This window comes from Emys orbicularis, chromosome 12 (genome assembly GCF_028017835.1).
Source record: "Emys orbicularis isolate rEmyOrb1 chromosome 12, rEmyOrb1.hap1, whole genome shotgun sequence".
In the NCBI taxonomy this organism is placed as follows: Eukaryota; Metazoa; Chordata; order Testudines; family Emydidae; genus Emys; species Emys orbicularis.
Window position 1 is genome coordinate 21,260,083 of NC_088694.1, and position 15,651 is coordinate 21,275,733.

At 47.0% G+C, this 15,651-nt stretch overlaps 1 protein-coding gene across 1 annotated transcript in view; it reads right to left on the reverse strand.

Moving 5' to 3' along the window:
* The window catches only part of PLCG1 (phospholipase C gamma 1), a 96,009-nt gene extending 80,705 nt beyond the window's left edge, over positions 1–15,304 (reverse strand). Inside the window, exon 1 of the mRNA XM_065414816.1 lies at positions 15,103–15,304. Coding sequence (XP_065270888.1) covers positions 15,103–15,304 — 202 coding nt within the window. The remainder of the gene's footprint in view (positions 1–15,102) is intronic.
* Between the last annotated feature and the right edge of the window lie 347 nt (positions 15,305–15,651).

Genomic DNA, 15,651 nt, shown 5'->3' on the forward strand with positions numbered 1-15,651 from the left:
AGGACAAAGACTGATCAATAGAGTGACTCTGACGCAGCTCTTCATCTCAGCATCCACGGGGGTTGGGACTGAGGGGCAGCGGGGTGGGGAGGGAAAAGAAACTGAAGCACCAGGTTTGATTCCAGGAACTGACCATTGGCAAAGAGCAGCACCGCTCTCTCCAGAGCCCAGGAAACCTGACTGCAGATACTAACACCTCCACACAGCTAGACACGTGGTCCACTAGCAACACAGCACTTGGCATTAGGGGGACGGGGATAGGGCCATACCATTCAACAACTGGGAGAAGAGACATCGGGAGCATGCCAGCTATGCCTCTGCAGAAATACTCTGGGGCTGGTCGACAGTGTGGGAGAGGCGTCAACGCTGAGACCATGGTGATCCTAATTAGGAAGCCATGACAGCAGCTCCAGGCATCAGTGCCTTTAAAAGCAGCTTGGATAGGATTTTGGTTCTTCGTTTTGTTTTTTGTGGGGTTTTTTTTGGGGGGGGGGGGGAGAATTAGTTTAGTGCAGTGAGAGATGGTGACTTGATAGCCCGGGAGAATGAATCCGTCTGTCCCCAGAGCAGATACTGCAGGGGGAGAGGCAGGGCAAGACATTGAACACGATGCAGGAAGACGATCAGTGATAAGGAAGAAAAGTGAGGAGAAGTTAGGAAAGGAAAAACAGTCTAATGAGTAAGTAAAGAACAGGAATAAATTCTGACACTTAACTGACATCTTGCCAAGCCATGTCCAGCAACTGAGCAAACTCCAACACTACTGACGCTTTGGGATCAGAAGAAGCTCAGGGACAGGTGTAGGGCCTGAAACTACTTTTAAATTCTTGTTTTGAGACCAACTGGATTTTGAGCTCACCAGGCCCCTGTGTGTGACTTGCCCAGGTCACGCAACAAGTCAGGGGCAAAGCTGGGAGCAGACCCAGGGTCCTGACTCCCAGCCCCTGCCCCTGAGACCAGGGCTTCTCAAACTGCCAGGTTGCACCAACAGAAGCTTCTGGATTTGTCCCCCCGCTCTCTCTGCTGATACCTCCTCACCTCCACCCTCTGCCCTGATCCCCCACCTCACCGCACCCTCGGCCTGCACAATGCTCAGTTGTAGTCAAAGGGAAGGGAAGGGGCACTCCAAGAGGCTGGGCCGCCCCTCAATGTGGCACTGTACCCAGAGCCAAGTGCTGGGCAGAGAGGTGTTTGTGGGTGCTACGCTCCCCTTAACACCCCACCCAAGATGCCCCCCTCCAAAACCACCGGCAGCCTCATGCTTTCTTATCAAAACCCCAATCCCACAATCCTTGCTAGGCACAGAGGGTTGTGGAATCGGGGTGGGTCACAACAGGAACCCAGGATGTTTTCTAAGTCACAGGTGGACAAGGTTTGAGAACCACTGATCTAGCCTACACCAGTATGAGAATCAATACAATGAACGATGCTGAGACTTTAGAGCAAGCCTGTGAAACAGATATTGGTTGAAAAAACAATTTAGAGGCGAGTTCTGCCCTCAGACGCACAAGCGCAGCAGCTACTAAGATCCGAGGGCAGAATGTGAACCTTTGATCCACTATGTCCTCGAAGCAACTGAAGCTTATCCTAGATACCGTGGCATCTGTCCTGAGGTAGCACCCGAGCACCTCACAAACAAAGCCTCCCCTTATCCTTGTGAGGTAGTACTGTCCTGTCCATTTTATAGGGAGGGAAACAGGCACAGAGAAAGTTCCGTGACTTGCTCAAGGTCATAGACCAAGGCAGAGGCCAGATCAGAAACAGAGCAACAGTACGAGACAGGAGAGGAGCAAATATAAGTAGATACAACACAAACAAGTGATGTAGTAAATGCCGAGATTTTAAGATTCGCTGATAGGCAATATCTAGTAAGAGCTCAGTTTAAGGAAAACAAAAAGGACAAGGGCACAGAAGTGGGGGAAGAGAAAGGACATCACAACCACACGCATGGCTTTTGATCATCACCCGGCACCTCGCCCAGCATGTAAACAGGAAAAAGCCACTCAAACAACAGCCTCTAACCAGTATCTCCCCGTTGAGATCAGACTGACCCAGCAATCTGCCTTGATGTCTTGCCAATCCCAGACCAAAAGAAATCCTTTCAGGGAGGAGAAGTGCAGGGAAATTAAATAGCCTTTAACAAGAACCAAATCTGCCAGCATCAGCTTGGAAATCATGACATGTTGACGAGCAGAGACCAGGGAAGGGGACTGGCGCTGGGTAACGAAGACTGCTTGGTCTCTGCACAGCTTGGGCATGAAGAGGGGGAGGTATGTGACACAGCTGGGTGTTTAACATTTTATCCCTCCCAGTGGGAGAATATTGATTTCCTTTAATGGAACTGAAGTGACCATGAATCTGAAGAGTCCACTTTAAGATGCAATTAACTGTGCCCTTTAATTTAGGCCAAGGAGATTATGGTACAGCCGGGCTGGTCAGCTTCTATTTTTAAGCCAAATCAGACTTTTGCTGTAGTAGGTTCCTTTCTGCCCTTACACAAACAGATGCTCTGCTGAAACAGAGTGTTAAGGGGTTTCTCCCCGACATCCCTGCAAACAGGCCCCAAGTTACCTCTTTCCAGCCTCTAATAGCCACAACTGAAACCCTGCTCAGACCACAACTGAAGATGCATCTCTCAACCGAGCCCCTAGTGGACACAGATGCAGGGTACAGAAGTCACCATAGATTCTGGCACAACTGGCATTCTTAGCACAGGCCCAGGACTGGCATATAAGAGATGATGCAGGTCAGGACTGCGGAGGCCACGGACAGAGCTGGGAACAGGGCGGGACTGGATTAAATGGGGCTGCAGCAGGTCAGGACCCAGGTGCAATGGCAGGTTGTGCTCCTCCCACAACAGACTCTCCTTGCCTGAGAACACTTTATCTGCCCCTTCCTTGTGCTCCCACCCCGGACGCTGTGTGCTGGATTGCCCAAGAAAAGCGCAGCTGTTGCAGCGGGTGGTGGACGGAGACGCGGTCGCAAACACAACTGGTTCCTCGCCCTGCTGATGGCTTTGACGCTCAGGACCAAGGCCTTGAGCTGGAACAGCAGTGGGCTGGGAGCCAGAGGAGGGATGGGAACATGGGGGTGATGTGCTTGGGGAGGCACAGCCCACCGAGGAGGCAGTGTTTGTACGTTCTGTGGATAACTAGACCTCTGTCTGCCTGTGTGTGAGGGACAGTCTGGACAGCTGTGGGGTGAGACTGAGAGGCACTGGCAGAGCCTTGGTTAACGAGGGTCCCCCCACGTGTCCACACAGCACCAAAATCACTTTAAAAAACTGCACCTATTTTTAAACAGAAGAGTGTCTGGTGTGCAAGGGTGGGGGAGGTATCAGCCAACCACATTTAAGCTGTTTCCTGCCCCCACTCCTCCGGGAAAATGTTGTTCACCGAGGCCCCAGTTCTGCCAGCCAGCTCTATCTGAAGACAGCATTGTGGCTGCACAAACCCAGTTGCAGGCTTGGACAATAAGCTCTGTGGAGCAGAGGCGCGTGTCTTTTGACCTGTAACGTGCCAAGCACATTTGGGGGGGAGCTGCAATTAATAAAGTGATAATCGCACCCACAAAAACCTCATCGCGGAGCTAGAAAAAACTAAGGCCTGTTTCGATGTGGGGAAGTTCTACACAAATCTCCGTCCACTTGAAAGACTCCTCCATGTCTACTCTGAAGGTCTCCCAACCACAAATTTACCAGATATGGAGGTTAAGAGGCAATTTATACCCATTGTAGACTTTTCTTGTTCACAGATAAGACTGTTTATCAAGACAATGGACCATATTCTTTGCACAGCTATGTTGACTTCGGCAGAGCTGAGCCAGTTTACATCAGCCAAGAATCTGACCCTCTGACTTTTTTAAGAGCGGATCTCTCTTTGCAAAGCCACCTCGCACCATGGACTGATCAGTTCGTTCCTCTGGAATTCTGGCAATGGAATGCCCCTATTCTGACACACTGTATGTGCAATAGCAGAACAAAATGTTGTGAAGTTGGCACTCCAGATCTCTAGAGCCACTTCGAAGGACAGAAGGAAAGAGAGAAAACACATCCAGATGTAGTTCAGTCACCAGCACCCCGGCTGCACAAATAATGAATGCCAGGAAGGCTGAGTTCCCACTTAGAGCGAGTCAGAAAATGTTTTTTTCCCCCTGCAGAAAGTTGCTAATTTTTGGTGACACTCTAAAGACAACATTTGCAACAAAAACGTCAAGCTTTCTGCAGGAAGCAAATGCTTGTCACAGAAAAATTTGTTTAAATCAAAAACCCAATTTTCCAGCAAAAAAAAGTTCAGATCAAAAATTATTGACCAGCCTTACTTATACTTTTTTTCAGAATGGCCAATCCCACTGCACCTCTCTCAGAGGCCTCTATCCTGCACTTTGCATAGCTAGTCTGCACAGCAGTCCTCCTGCTCCACTTGCCAATTCAGCTGTGGGAAACATGTTCATGGAACAGAATCAGGGAAGCAGCAGAGGAAACTATGAGATCTTCGCCTCCACTTGCATGCAATGCAGGATACAGATACTAGATAAAGGAATTATTAGATTTAAAAAAATTATTAAGATGTTTAAAAAAAGTGAACGGTACAGAGTTTAAGGATAGAAGTTTCTTGTTATCAGGGAATAACGTACTGATTATCAAGGGATGAGATGTTCTGTTTAAAATAGGGTGGTGTAAGGAATACATAATCTGCAATATCTCCGATTGGGGGTAAAAGGCTGACGGGTCAAAGTACAGACATTAAGATATGGGGGTATGATGTTCATACAATGGCTATGTTCAGGTGTGGAGTATAATGAGTGGATACGATGATGAGGATGGATTGACCCTCATTTGGTGAGATTTAATGTTCAGTGAGTTTATGGTTCCAGTTCATATGGTCCAACGGACAAAGTCTCTCGGTCCCTTTCTCGTAGTTGAAGCACGATGTCGCTCCGGCTCACACCTCTTGGTACTGTCGGTGGCCGGTGACGTGTTCGATGTAGATGTCCCTGGTATTAAACTGGTACTACTCGGGATCCTAGCCAAAAGGTCGAGAAAGTGATAACAGGCATCCCAAACACAGAGAGATGTGCTAATAAGACTGCCACATGCACATCTGCTTGGAGGTCTTAGACGACGACAGGGTTTCGACAGCATTTTTCATTTGCCAGTACCAAATCCAACTGCGTGAGAGTCTGTGCATGTATGACTCCTCCTCCTCCCCCTCCCCCGAACACATTCTCTTTTTCCCTGCCCTCCTCCAGAATGTCACGAGGGGCACACTCTGGCATCATCAGGTTTTTACTTAATAAACAAAAGCTTCCCCTTAAATGTTCCAAACTTGTTTTAGGGAGAGATGTTCAAAAGCATTGAAAGGAGTTAGGAGCACTAGCCCCACTGACTTCCAATAGGACTTGTTCTCCTAAATCTCATGGGTGCTTTGGAAAAATCCTCCCCCCGACCAGGCAATCTCAGGATGCTGCTTCCCTTCGGTTTGGTGTTTGGTCGGGTGCTCTCTGCTGCAGCAGAATGAGAGCCAGACACCTTCTCCAACACATGTGACAGGCTCCCATGGGTCTCCCCCCAGTTTGACCTCTGCAACAGGTCCTGCCTTATTTTCTAAAGAGCTAAGATATGAAAACTTAGTGTGACAAGTGCACTAAGCCTATGTCCTACAGGCAACCCCGCTGTCCCACGTGAGCGCTTTATTGCATCCCCAGGGTCTCCAGTGCAGCTTTATTTGACCTGTAATTAAATCCAGACTTCTGCAAGGAGACAGTTTGTGATGCTCCCTTCGGCTGACGGGCTTCACTGCATCCTGAGTTTGTTACCACACAGTTTGGGGAATGGCAATAGCCACGTATCGGATTGCTCATCTGGAAGGAAGGTTTCCTGGCTCCCTTCAGCAATGTTTTATGGACCAGATGATATGGGCACCAGGATTTCTAATGCCCCAGTTTTAGCCTAAGTGATGTCTTGCTTTGCCACAGAGAGATCCAGTTACATGCTCACATCGATCATCTGTGACCCAAGTTGCTAAAAAAGTTTTCAGCGTGCTTTGAAAAAAATCCCACGTGGCCGCTAGCAATCGCCATGCAGCTCGTGATCACAGTGCCGCTAGCTAACGGGCGCTGGGAGCCCACAGAGTGGCTTGGAGAGGAGGGGCAAAACACAGCACCTGTTCAATGGCACACAGCAACCCTACGCAAACAGAGAGAAAGAAGAATGCCAATGGAAGTTCCATGAGCACATCCAAAGGAAACCGTCGATGTCCAGCACATTAACTGCCAACCTGGAGTTTGGTCAGAACGTACCTGTTCTGCCCTGGGATCTTTAACAACCACAAGTGTCAGGACCTCAGGTTTTACATCTCAGCTGAAAGATGGCACCTGTGACAACAATGCCACACCAGCCTCGCTCTGGGGCTGTGGAGCAGAGAGAAGAGGGCTACTTACTCCATTGCGAATTAGCAGTCTCCCCTCCAGGCACTGACCTATCCAGATCCTGCTTAGCATGGACAGACACGACTGTAGCACAACTGTGAACAAAACCCATATGCGGCCAAAGCAGAGATTTATTTATTTTTATTCCATTTGATGTTGTTTGATATAGTTTCTCTCTGGTGTAGAGAAAAGAATCAGCGTCTCTCTTATTGGCAACTCCAGGAGACCCCAAAGGATACAGCAGCCGCATAAAGGATTTCCCAGGCCTCTACCCCACCAAGTCTCCCTGCCCAATGGTTCATTTCATTCTGTAAAGCTGTCCTATCGTTCGTTGCACACAGGGCAAGGAATGTGCTGCAGCAATCTACATGAACTGGAATACTTTTGTGGAGTCCCAAGAACCACCTCTCTCCCCCTCAGCCGCAAAGCTCTTGTTACTACAATTTTGGAGATTCCATTAGTTCCACACAGCTTTGAGAACAGCCCATTGGTCACGTTTTTTCTATCATATTCAATACTCTGGGTTCCAGTCTGATCTCTGCCACAGACTCGAGGACACGTCACTCCTCTCTACGGCCATCTCCCACCTGAAAAATACCAATGAGGCTTTTTTATCCACCTTTGGGGAGGGCTAAGTGATATAAGGAAGAATACCACTAAGTACATGGCTTTAGTAATACTCTGTCCTTCGCCCTGAGGTTCTCAAAGCACTTCAGAGTTATTCGGTAACCACACCACTCTGTTGGCATAGATAACAAGTTACTCTTCCCATTCTACAGATGAAGACGCTAAGGCACAAAGCAGTCAAGAGGTCACAAGATGACTGGTGCAGGGATCCAAGACAGTTTAAGGTTAAAAGTATGTAAAAACTAAACCTACTGCAAAAATCCCAACTGAGACATAAGCTACTAAAACAATCAATGCAAAAGAGAAAGAGAGGCAGGTCAGCATTTCAAACCCAGTTCATTCAGGCTACATTTACTACAACGTTCACATATCTGGCAGGCAAGACTGCAAGTTTCCATACGGCAGAGTTGGACAAACATAAACCCTATTTGCATCTGCCCCCGAAAAGTGGGAGTAAAGTGACAGCCACCGACAGCTAATAAGACTTTGATCCCCGCAGCACGGGGCCTGCTGCACCACTTCTCAGCCAGCAAGGCTTAGAAATTAAAACTGGCGCTTTACAACTCAATCACCCAGGAGCCAGGGAAGAGGGGGAGAAAGTGATGAGACCAATAGAACAGGCATGCAGTGGGCACAGCAATGGTGCTGGTGGCACATGTAACACAGATCTGTCTCTCCCCTGCTGTTCACCTCTGAAAGGCAACCTGCAGAAGGAAAGCCTGCATCCCTTCTTGGCCTCTCTAGGAGATCTAGAGAAGGCCTGAAAGATGGATGGGAGGGAGGTTGTTTTTGAAGGGCTTTTAGAAAATAAGTCTTGTCTAGCCTGTTCTTCCCGCAAGACTCAATGGAGGACAAGAAAAAGTAGCCAGATGAGGACACCACAGACAAGCAAGCGGAATCTGACTGAGAGGGGAAGTAACTTAATCAGACCGTTTCCATTTTTTTTTTTGGAGGAGGAGGAGACAAGGGTGCTTCTTTGCTCACCCACATTTAAACAAAAACACCTCACTAAGCAGTTAGGATAAAAGGTTTGTTTGGTAAAGATGGAAATACCCCTCCTGCCCCTTCAAATAACGACTGAGAAAGCTCCCAGCTCCCATCGGAGAACTCCAGCAAAACCAGGGGTGACCAAATCAACTACGCCTGACACTTAAGGTAAAAAGACAGGCAGAACCTCCCGCCACCAAAAAAACAAAACACACTTTTTTTGGCGAGGCTTCTTTACCCACCACAAAGCAGCACCTTTGTCACCTTGACAAATAGCTGGTAACAGCTTCATGAGCTGCGTGGGATAAGATGTGTGTTGCACAAACAGTATCTGTACAGAGAAGGGAGGTGGTTTATATTTCTCACTCTGAAGGAGCCATTGTGATGCAATAGTTGAGCTGTGTTCTGTTTTACAGTGGGGAAGGTTAATGCCGAGACTCACTGTTTAACAGTGCTCTGAAATCCACATTCTTACTCAGATTGTCTCAAAAATTGCTATCCCTCATGGGGATCCAAGTAGGGTTAGTGGTATAAATCTGGACTTGTTTGAGCAAGGGGCTCCTGGAGATACAGACTCCCTAAAAGTCACATTCTTTCAAAAATTTATAGTTCTTGTAATTTTTTGCACACAGCTGGGGCTCAGACTATGACACTGATCCTCCCCAAACTGATATGACCCACTTGGGACTAGTCTCATTACACTTAAAGCAGGAGATCACCTTGTTTGTTTTATAGAAAAATAAATGTATCTGCTCCAAATTCAGTTCAGTCTCAGAACAAACTTGAATTTTCCAAGGAGTTTCAAGACAAACTCGTTGATTAAAAAAATGGGCTGACAACCATTTTCTTTATGACCAGATCTATTAGGAAGTATCGGGCTGGTCTATCAAAGATCATGATCTCCGAGAGGCTGTGGAGGCGTTTGTCTTGAATTGAATGAACAATTTCATAATCACAAGGATCGTGTGTGAAGTCGCTCGTCGAGAAAACAGCGTTTGGTAATGACTAGAGCCAGCTGAGATATTGTAGCTGAAAAAAATATTTATTGGTAAATGGTCTGTTTGCAAAATCTCTCATTTTTGGAAAAGGGAGGCCGCCAATTTGCAAATTAAACGTTTTTTTGTTTGAGATGTTTGATCCAGCTCCCTCGGTGGATTCTGATCTTCATCAAGAGCGGCAGAGCTCTGGAGCTAACTGAATCGTTAACAGCAAGATCATCAACGCAGCAATGGCTCCTCCCACACAGAAAAGGTTCTTCATCATAGAGCCCAGCTGGCTGAAAAGCCTATTCTGCCTGAAAGAAACTGTTTCTTTGTCGGAGATGTTAACTAAACAAAGCCCACACCTGGGCAATTAACACACCAAAACTGCGGGTCAGTTAAGGTTGCTCTTTACGTAATATACCTAATGCAAAACCTACAAAGCAAGGAAATGAAAAGTTTTGGGTACCAGCAATACATCCCCTCTACTCCCCATCCACACATCCACCTCTCCATTAGCACAGTAGCCTTAACTCCGTCCCCATAGGACTCCAGCCTCCCTGCACGAACTTCCCCAAACCTCCTGTTCTGTACGTAGTTTCACAGGACTGTGCTGAAGGTGGCATGTGAGGAAGTCTAGTCTGTCCATGGTGGAGGCATGCAGATGGAATTTGGGGAAGAGCGTGCTGGCAGGCAGCCGCTGTGGTGCATTCTCAGCCTTGGGTCAGCCACAGACGTGCAGAGTTCTCCACTCCAGCCTTTACAAACAGGTTAGCTGTCTCCAGTTAATTGGCAATCAAATCCAGACTACATTTAGGCACCTGAGTAAGAGTGTTGAGCACCTTTGAAAGTCAGGCCACTTTTACGTGTATGACTAAATAGGGATTTAGGAGCCTAACTCCAGACACCACGTGTAAGAGTGTTGGCCTGCTAGCTCAGGTTCACATAGCGCCATTCGCTTCAAAATACCTGAAAGCACACTCAGGCCCTGTTCTTGTGACCTACTGAGCACACACTGCACCCATAAGTACGCTCAATGCCTCACAGGACTGGGCCCTAAAAGAGCACTTCAACCAGGAGGGAAATACAGCCACCTCTAAGGTGGAACAAAACTAAGAGCGGGTCACAACACTGCAGAGCTCAGGGCAGAACAGGAATAGTGACAAACTTAACTACAAGAGGAGCTTGGGGAGGCAAGAATGTAATCCAGCTGGTACTAGGGGAGGACCCCAGAGCTAAGAGTGCTACATTTGTGAATGACCACCAACGGTCAAGACCTTTCTTCAGCCAAAGGTGCAAGGCCCTCTCCAACCTGGAGGTCATGGCCTCAAAGTCAGTTGCTGAGACAGCCGGAAAGACAAGCAAGCTACTAAAACTGCCACCCATGGAAAGCCTTACACAGCAGCATGGTGCGAGAGGATGGGACCTGAGCAATAGCACAATACAGCTGTGCTATCTGCACCACTCACATCCACGCTGTTACAAGCCCCCACTTTCCTGCAAGTTATCTGTCTGTTATTAGGGTGACCAGATGTCCCGATTTTATAGGGATAGTCCCGATTTTGGGGTCTTTTTCTTATATAGGCTCCTATTACCCCTCACCCCCCCGTCCCGATTTTTCACATTTGCTGTCTGGTCACCCTATCTGTTATTCACCCCAGCTTGGTTCTTGGGAGAGTTGGGGGGTGGGAAGGGTTTCTCAGCTTTACCCATCAAACTCAAATGTCTGCAGGGAAAAGAATTCAGGCCTTCCACATTTCAGACACCTAATTCCATAATTAGGTGCCTAAATCCCAGAGGCCACTGAATGCAATGGGAGCTGCAGGTGCTCAGCCACTCTGAAAAAATCAAGCCACTCTTATTTAGGCGCCTAACTTTAGAATCACCCATTAAAAATTCTTTATTTCCCAAGAAGCTGAAGGAAGTTGGTTATCGAACAGCAAATGGTCTAGCTTGGATCCCGATCCTTCAAAGACTTATTGTGCCCCTGCTTAAATTCACACATGAATAGTCTCTTCAAAGTCAATGGCATTACTTCTATGTAGGCGTTTAATCAGGTGCCTATGTCTTTGCAAGACTGGGGCCTCAAAAATCTGAAAAATCCAGGAAATTTTAACGTACATAGTTTGTTCTTGAAACTCTAATATATTGTCATTAGAAGGGGAAGAATTCTCATAGACAGTCAGTCCCACACCGTTTTACCTACTTGCTTAAAGCAAACAAACCTGTCTACTGGACCAAGGCAATAAAATAAAAAATTCATCGGATACAGTTAAGAAAAAATGTAATAGTGTTAAAGTCAACAGGAGCTGTGCACCTAACTCCCTTGGGCCCCTTTGCAAATTCCAGCCTACAATTAGGTAAGGATCCCCAGCACCAAGCTATATCGACAAGTCCCTAAATTGTTGTGACTGTGCACTACAGAAACGCTGGCATATTCCACCCCAGAGAAAGCTGCATTTCTGCAGCGAGTCCAGCAATCCCTGGATGTGCAGATTCTGTAAGTCCTTCTGTGATACACCCAGATGGAAGATGCTATTGAAACAAGATGTCATCCGGCTCTCTTTTACAGTTGCTTCAGCCACCTGAACGATCTCTGCAGCCTCTTGGCATGCACACAACTCAAGAACTCAGCCCTTTTCAGTCAGGAAACTGTCATTTCTATTTCCGCCTAACACTTCCCTTTATAGTCTTCTCTCTGAAGTGGGAAATCACATCCCACCATCAGCTCTAACTATTGCAGTTAAATCAATCCTCTCCCACCTCTATTAACCAACCTTACCCCCAACGTTTATTATTTGTATTGCAGTAGGAGCCCGTCGTGGACTTGGACCCCACTGTGCTAGGTGCTGTACAAACCCAGAGCAAAAAAAAAAGACAATCCCTGCCCCAAAGAGCTCACAGTCTAAGTGTGAGATGAGAGACAACATACGGATACAGACAGGTAGGGGGTACGAGGAAATGATGAGCCAATACCGGTCAGCATGACAGGCAGGGGTCTCAGCACACCAGCAGCCCAAAGAGCTTTGTAGGCATCACGGCAAAGGGGAGTTTTGAGGGTGGATTATGAGGGAGCTCTGCAACGTTTACGGGGAGCACCTCCCAAGTGCGTGGGGCAGCACAGGAGAAAGTGCGGAGGTGCCTATTTGCAAGTGTAACTGGAGGCTGGCATCGTGGGCCAAGCGCCGCCAAGCGCCAACAGCTCAAAAGTGACCGAGAGACGATAGGTACGGCAGGGATAGGCCGTGAAGGGCCTCGAAAGTGAAGAGAAACAGCTTACGTTGGATGTGACAGAGAAGGGGAGCCAGGCGATGTACCTATTACCCAACTCCCTTTATCGTGCTAATAAATAGTAACACGCTGCCCTCCCTGTTACAGAGTAAATGTGTTGCTTACATTTCACCTACGCCCCAATGCTTTTGGCAAGGAGAGGCCGCAGGGCTCCAGCCGTCCCAAGACTCTTCTTTCATAAGGCATTAGCCTAACAAATGGAAATAGGCTCTGCTTGCCCTCCCTTGGTCCTGCAGGAAAAGCAGCTCCACTGACACCTCCCTTGGCAATATTAAAGGTTTCAAACCTCTGTGTTTTGGGCATCAAGACAGAATCACAATGTACTGTGAGGAGGAACTGTGATCTAGTGGCTAACGCATGGGACTAGGACAACCCTGGGGTTCTAGACCTGGGTCTGTCACAGACTCATTGTACGTTTTGTCATGATGCTCAGTGCATCATGATGATGAGGCAGTATAAGAATCGGTGTAAAACAGACCAGACCTTGCGTCAGTCACTTCTCCTTTGTGTGTTTCAGTCCCTGTTCCCCCTTGCAAAATAGGGATAATATTTACTCGCCTTACAGTGGGGTTGTTGGACTTAATTAAAAAGGGCCCTGAGCAACTTGGAAAGGAGAGGAGTTAAAAGTAGTTTCCAGTTTGACCCCCAACACCTGAGCCCCCTGCTAGTCTTTGTGGGTTTACGTGCACTATTTCCTATGCTTTTCTCATTCTTGTCATTGTGTTAAAGAGCCACATCAAACAACAAGGAAAACTGACTAAGGTCCTGAACCAGCAAACAGGTCTGCTTATGGGTCTGCCTACACAGAGCAGCTTGCAGGATCAGGGCCTGACTATGCTGGAAACCCTGAGTCCCACTACACACAAAGTGTTGTCAAATGCACAAAGGAAACAAATGGGGGGGGGGGAGGGAGTGTTCTTCTCTCCTGCCTCGGGTGCTACATGTAAAAACAGAAGAGGGGTTTAAATTATTGGGTTGCCTTCTGTAAAGCTTAGCTATCCTCTGCTATAGAGGTGCTGTTAGTAATATATCATGGGGGAGGGGGTTTGTCACAGACTCCAACCTTATCCTAACTTTTTGCAGTCACTTACCAAGATGAAAGTCAAATAAATATCCAGCTTTCTAGAGTGCAATTTAGTGTCTGATTTCTACAGCACCCATCACCAGAGTATCTAAACACACACCACTCTACTTATGAACCAGGCAAACTGATCACATAGCAGATGGTTAGCTTGCAGACAGAAATGTCTCATGGAAGCAGAAACCAGATACTTTATCAATTATCATGCTGTTTCATGAAGGAGACAGGAGAGAGCCACTCTCCTTTAGAATTCAATATTGATGCCCAGTTCGTACTGCAAACATTGCAAGGCCAGAGAAACAAAGGATGCACCCCTCACTTTAGACCTAGCCTACAGGCACCATTCTTACTGGAACCAACTTCATACCAGACTACAGCGCCTATTAGCTAATGCACATCAGAGTACTAACCATATAATGATTACTGGCTATAATTATATTAGTATGTTACGGTTTAGCTAGCAGAGTTTACAAGAGGATTATAACTCATCAATCCACCACCCAGCTGTGACAACATCTGCTTATGTGCCTGCAAGAGAGAAATTGGTCACTCAATAGCTTATTTGACAGACAACCTTTCTTGTTTTGCAGATTCTTATCGAGCTCAAGGAAAATGAAAAGCAGCAGAAGTCACTACACACAATGTTAATTTCTTCACCTGTATTTGGCAGGGAAATCTCTCTCTCCAGCCCTCCACTGCTTCAGATCTGACCTCACTGCAGTGATCAAAATCAGGGCTGGACCTACCAACTTTGTCCACAACTTTAAATACCAGAGTAAACAAAGCAGCCAACTAGTTAATGGCTTTAAGATAATAATTAGGTCTACAGACAGTTAAGAGTTTCCATCTAAGTGGCTAGACTGCTGTCTTCGTAAGCAGGCACTGATAACAAAAGGAGTTTGTATCTACATGTAGTGTGCTTCCCACAAAACCAACAAATCAAAGATGGTAGGGTGTCTGTGTAGGGGAAATGCAACTTTTCTAAAAGCAGGGCAGAAGGTTAAATAACCCAATTTAGCTCCAAAGACTTCAGCCTTTTTGGATCATTTGCTCTTGCAAGTAAAACACAAAAATCTAAACTTCACTTTAATCCACACACACAAACATTCGGGTACTCAGACCATGAGAACCTAGATACACTACATTACAGCAGCAAGGATGGATTAAAAATATTTTTAGTTTTTAAATCCTGAGGAAACAGGAAATCTATTTTTCTCTGGCAGTTCTGCTGAAGTTTTAGGAGGTGGGGCGGGGGAGGGAGGGAACATAAAATGGGCCAAAACAGATGAATTATCAGACGATTAAGACAGATCTACTTCTTCCTCTGAGAGAAATGAGTGTTTATAATAAAACGGAATAATAGTAACTCCAGATGGGCAAGAGGCCAGAATCTGAAGCTAGGTAGAAATGTACATGGCAGTTTTAGATCCAGGTTTGGGTAGCACTACCACTTCCATACCAATAGTGTAACTAGAGAAAAAATGTCAGGCACTTTTGAAAATAAACCGGTTAGGGAAACTTTCACTGCGGCATCTATTTTACAGAGATCCTCGCTTAGCCAAAGCACAGCCTGTCACAGGGCCATCCTCACCTCCATGCAACACAAGACTGCCCACCCATAGCCATATTCGGATGTTTTGGGAATCAGAGGCAACAATGGTTAGTTGTTTAAAAAAAGAAAGAAAGAAGGAAGAAGAATCCACTTACTCGCTCCTTCTATTTTCTCCGACCCTCTGCTCCAAGTGATCTGTCTGGTTTCTAGCTTCACCTGGAAAGTTTTCCTCTCCGGCCTCTGCGATTTTTTCGAGTAAAACAAAGTCATCACGGTGCCAACTTCCAGACTCCTGCAGAGGTGAACCACCTCCGCTTCGTTCTGGACGCAGGGTCCATTGGAAAAGCCAGACGCCATCGCGCCCCTCCTTCCCCAAACGCGGCGAGATTTCCAAACACAAGGGATCTGCAGCTCACTTGTGGTACTTGGAAGAGTTAAAACACAAACAATCCAAGAAGCAGCTTCAGTTCATGGCTCCCCGGGCAACAATCTCCCCTTCCTACAGGGGGGGAAATGAGTGTTTATACTGGGGGAGAGCTAGAAGGGCAAAAGCACAACCCGATCGCTTGTTCCCCCAGCTCTCCACTTTTCACTCCCCCCAGGCAGCAGAAAATCGCCTCTCTCCCGGTTTGAATCACGCACCATTTTTTTTCTCCTTCCCGAGCGGAGTCCAAAGCGAAAGCAGCCAGACACAAAGCATTCCC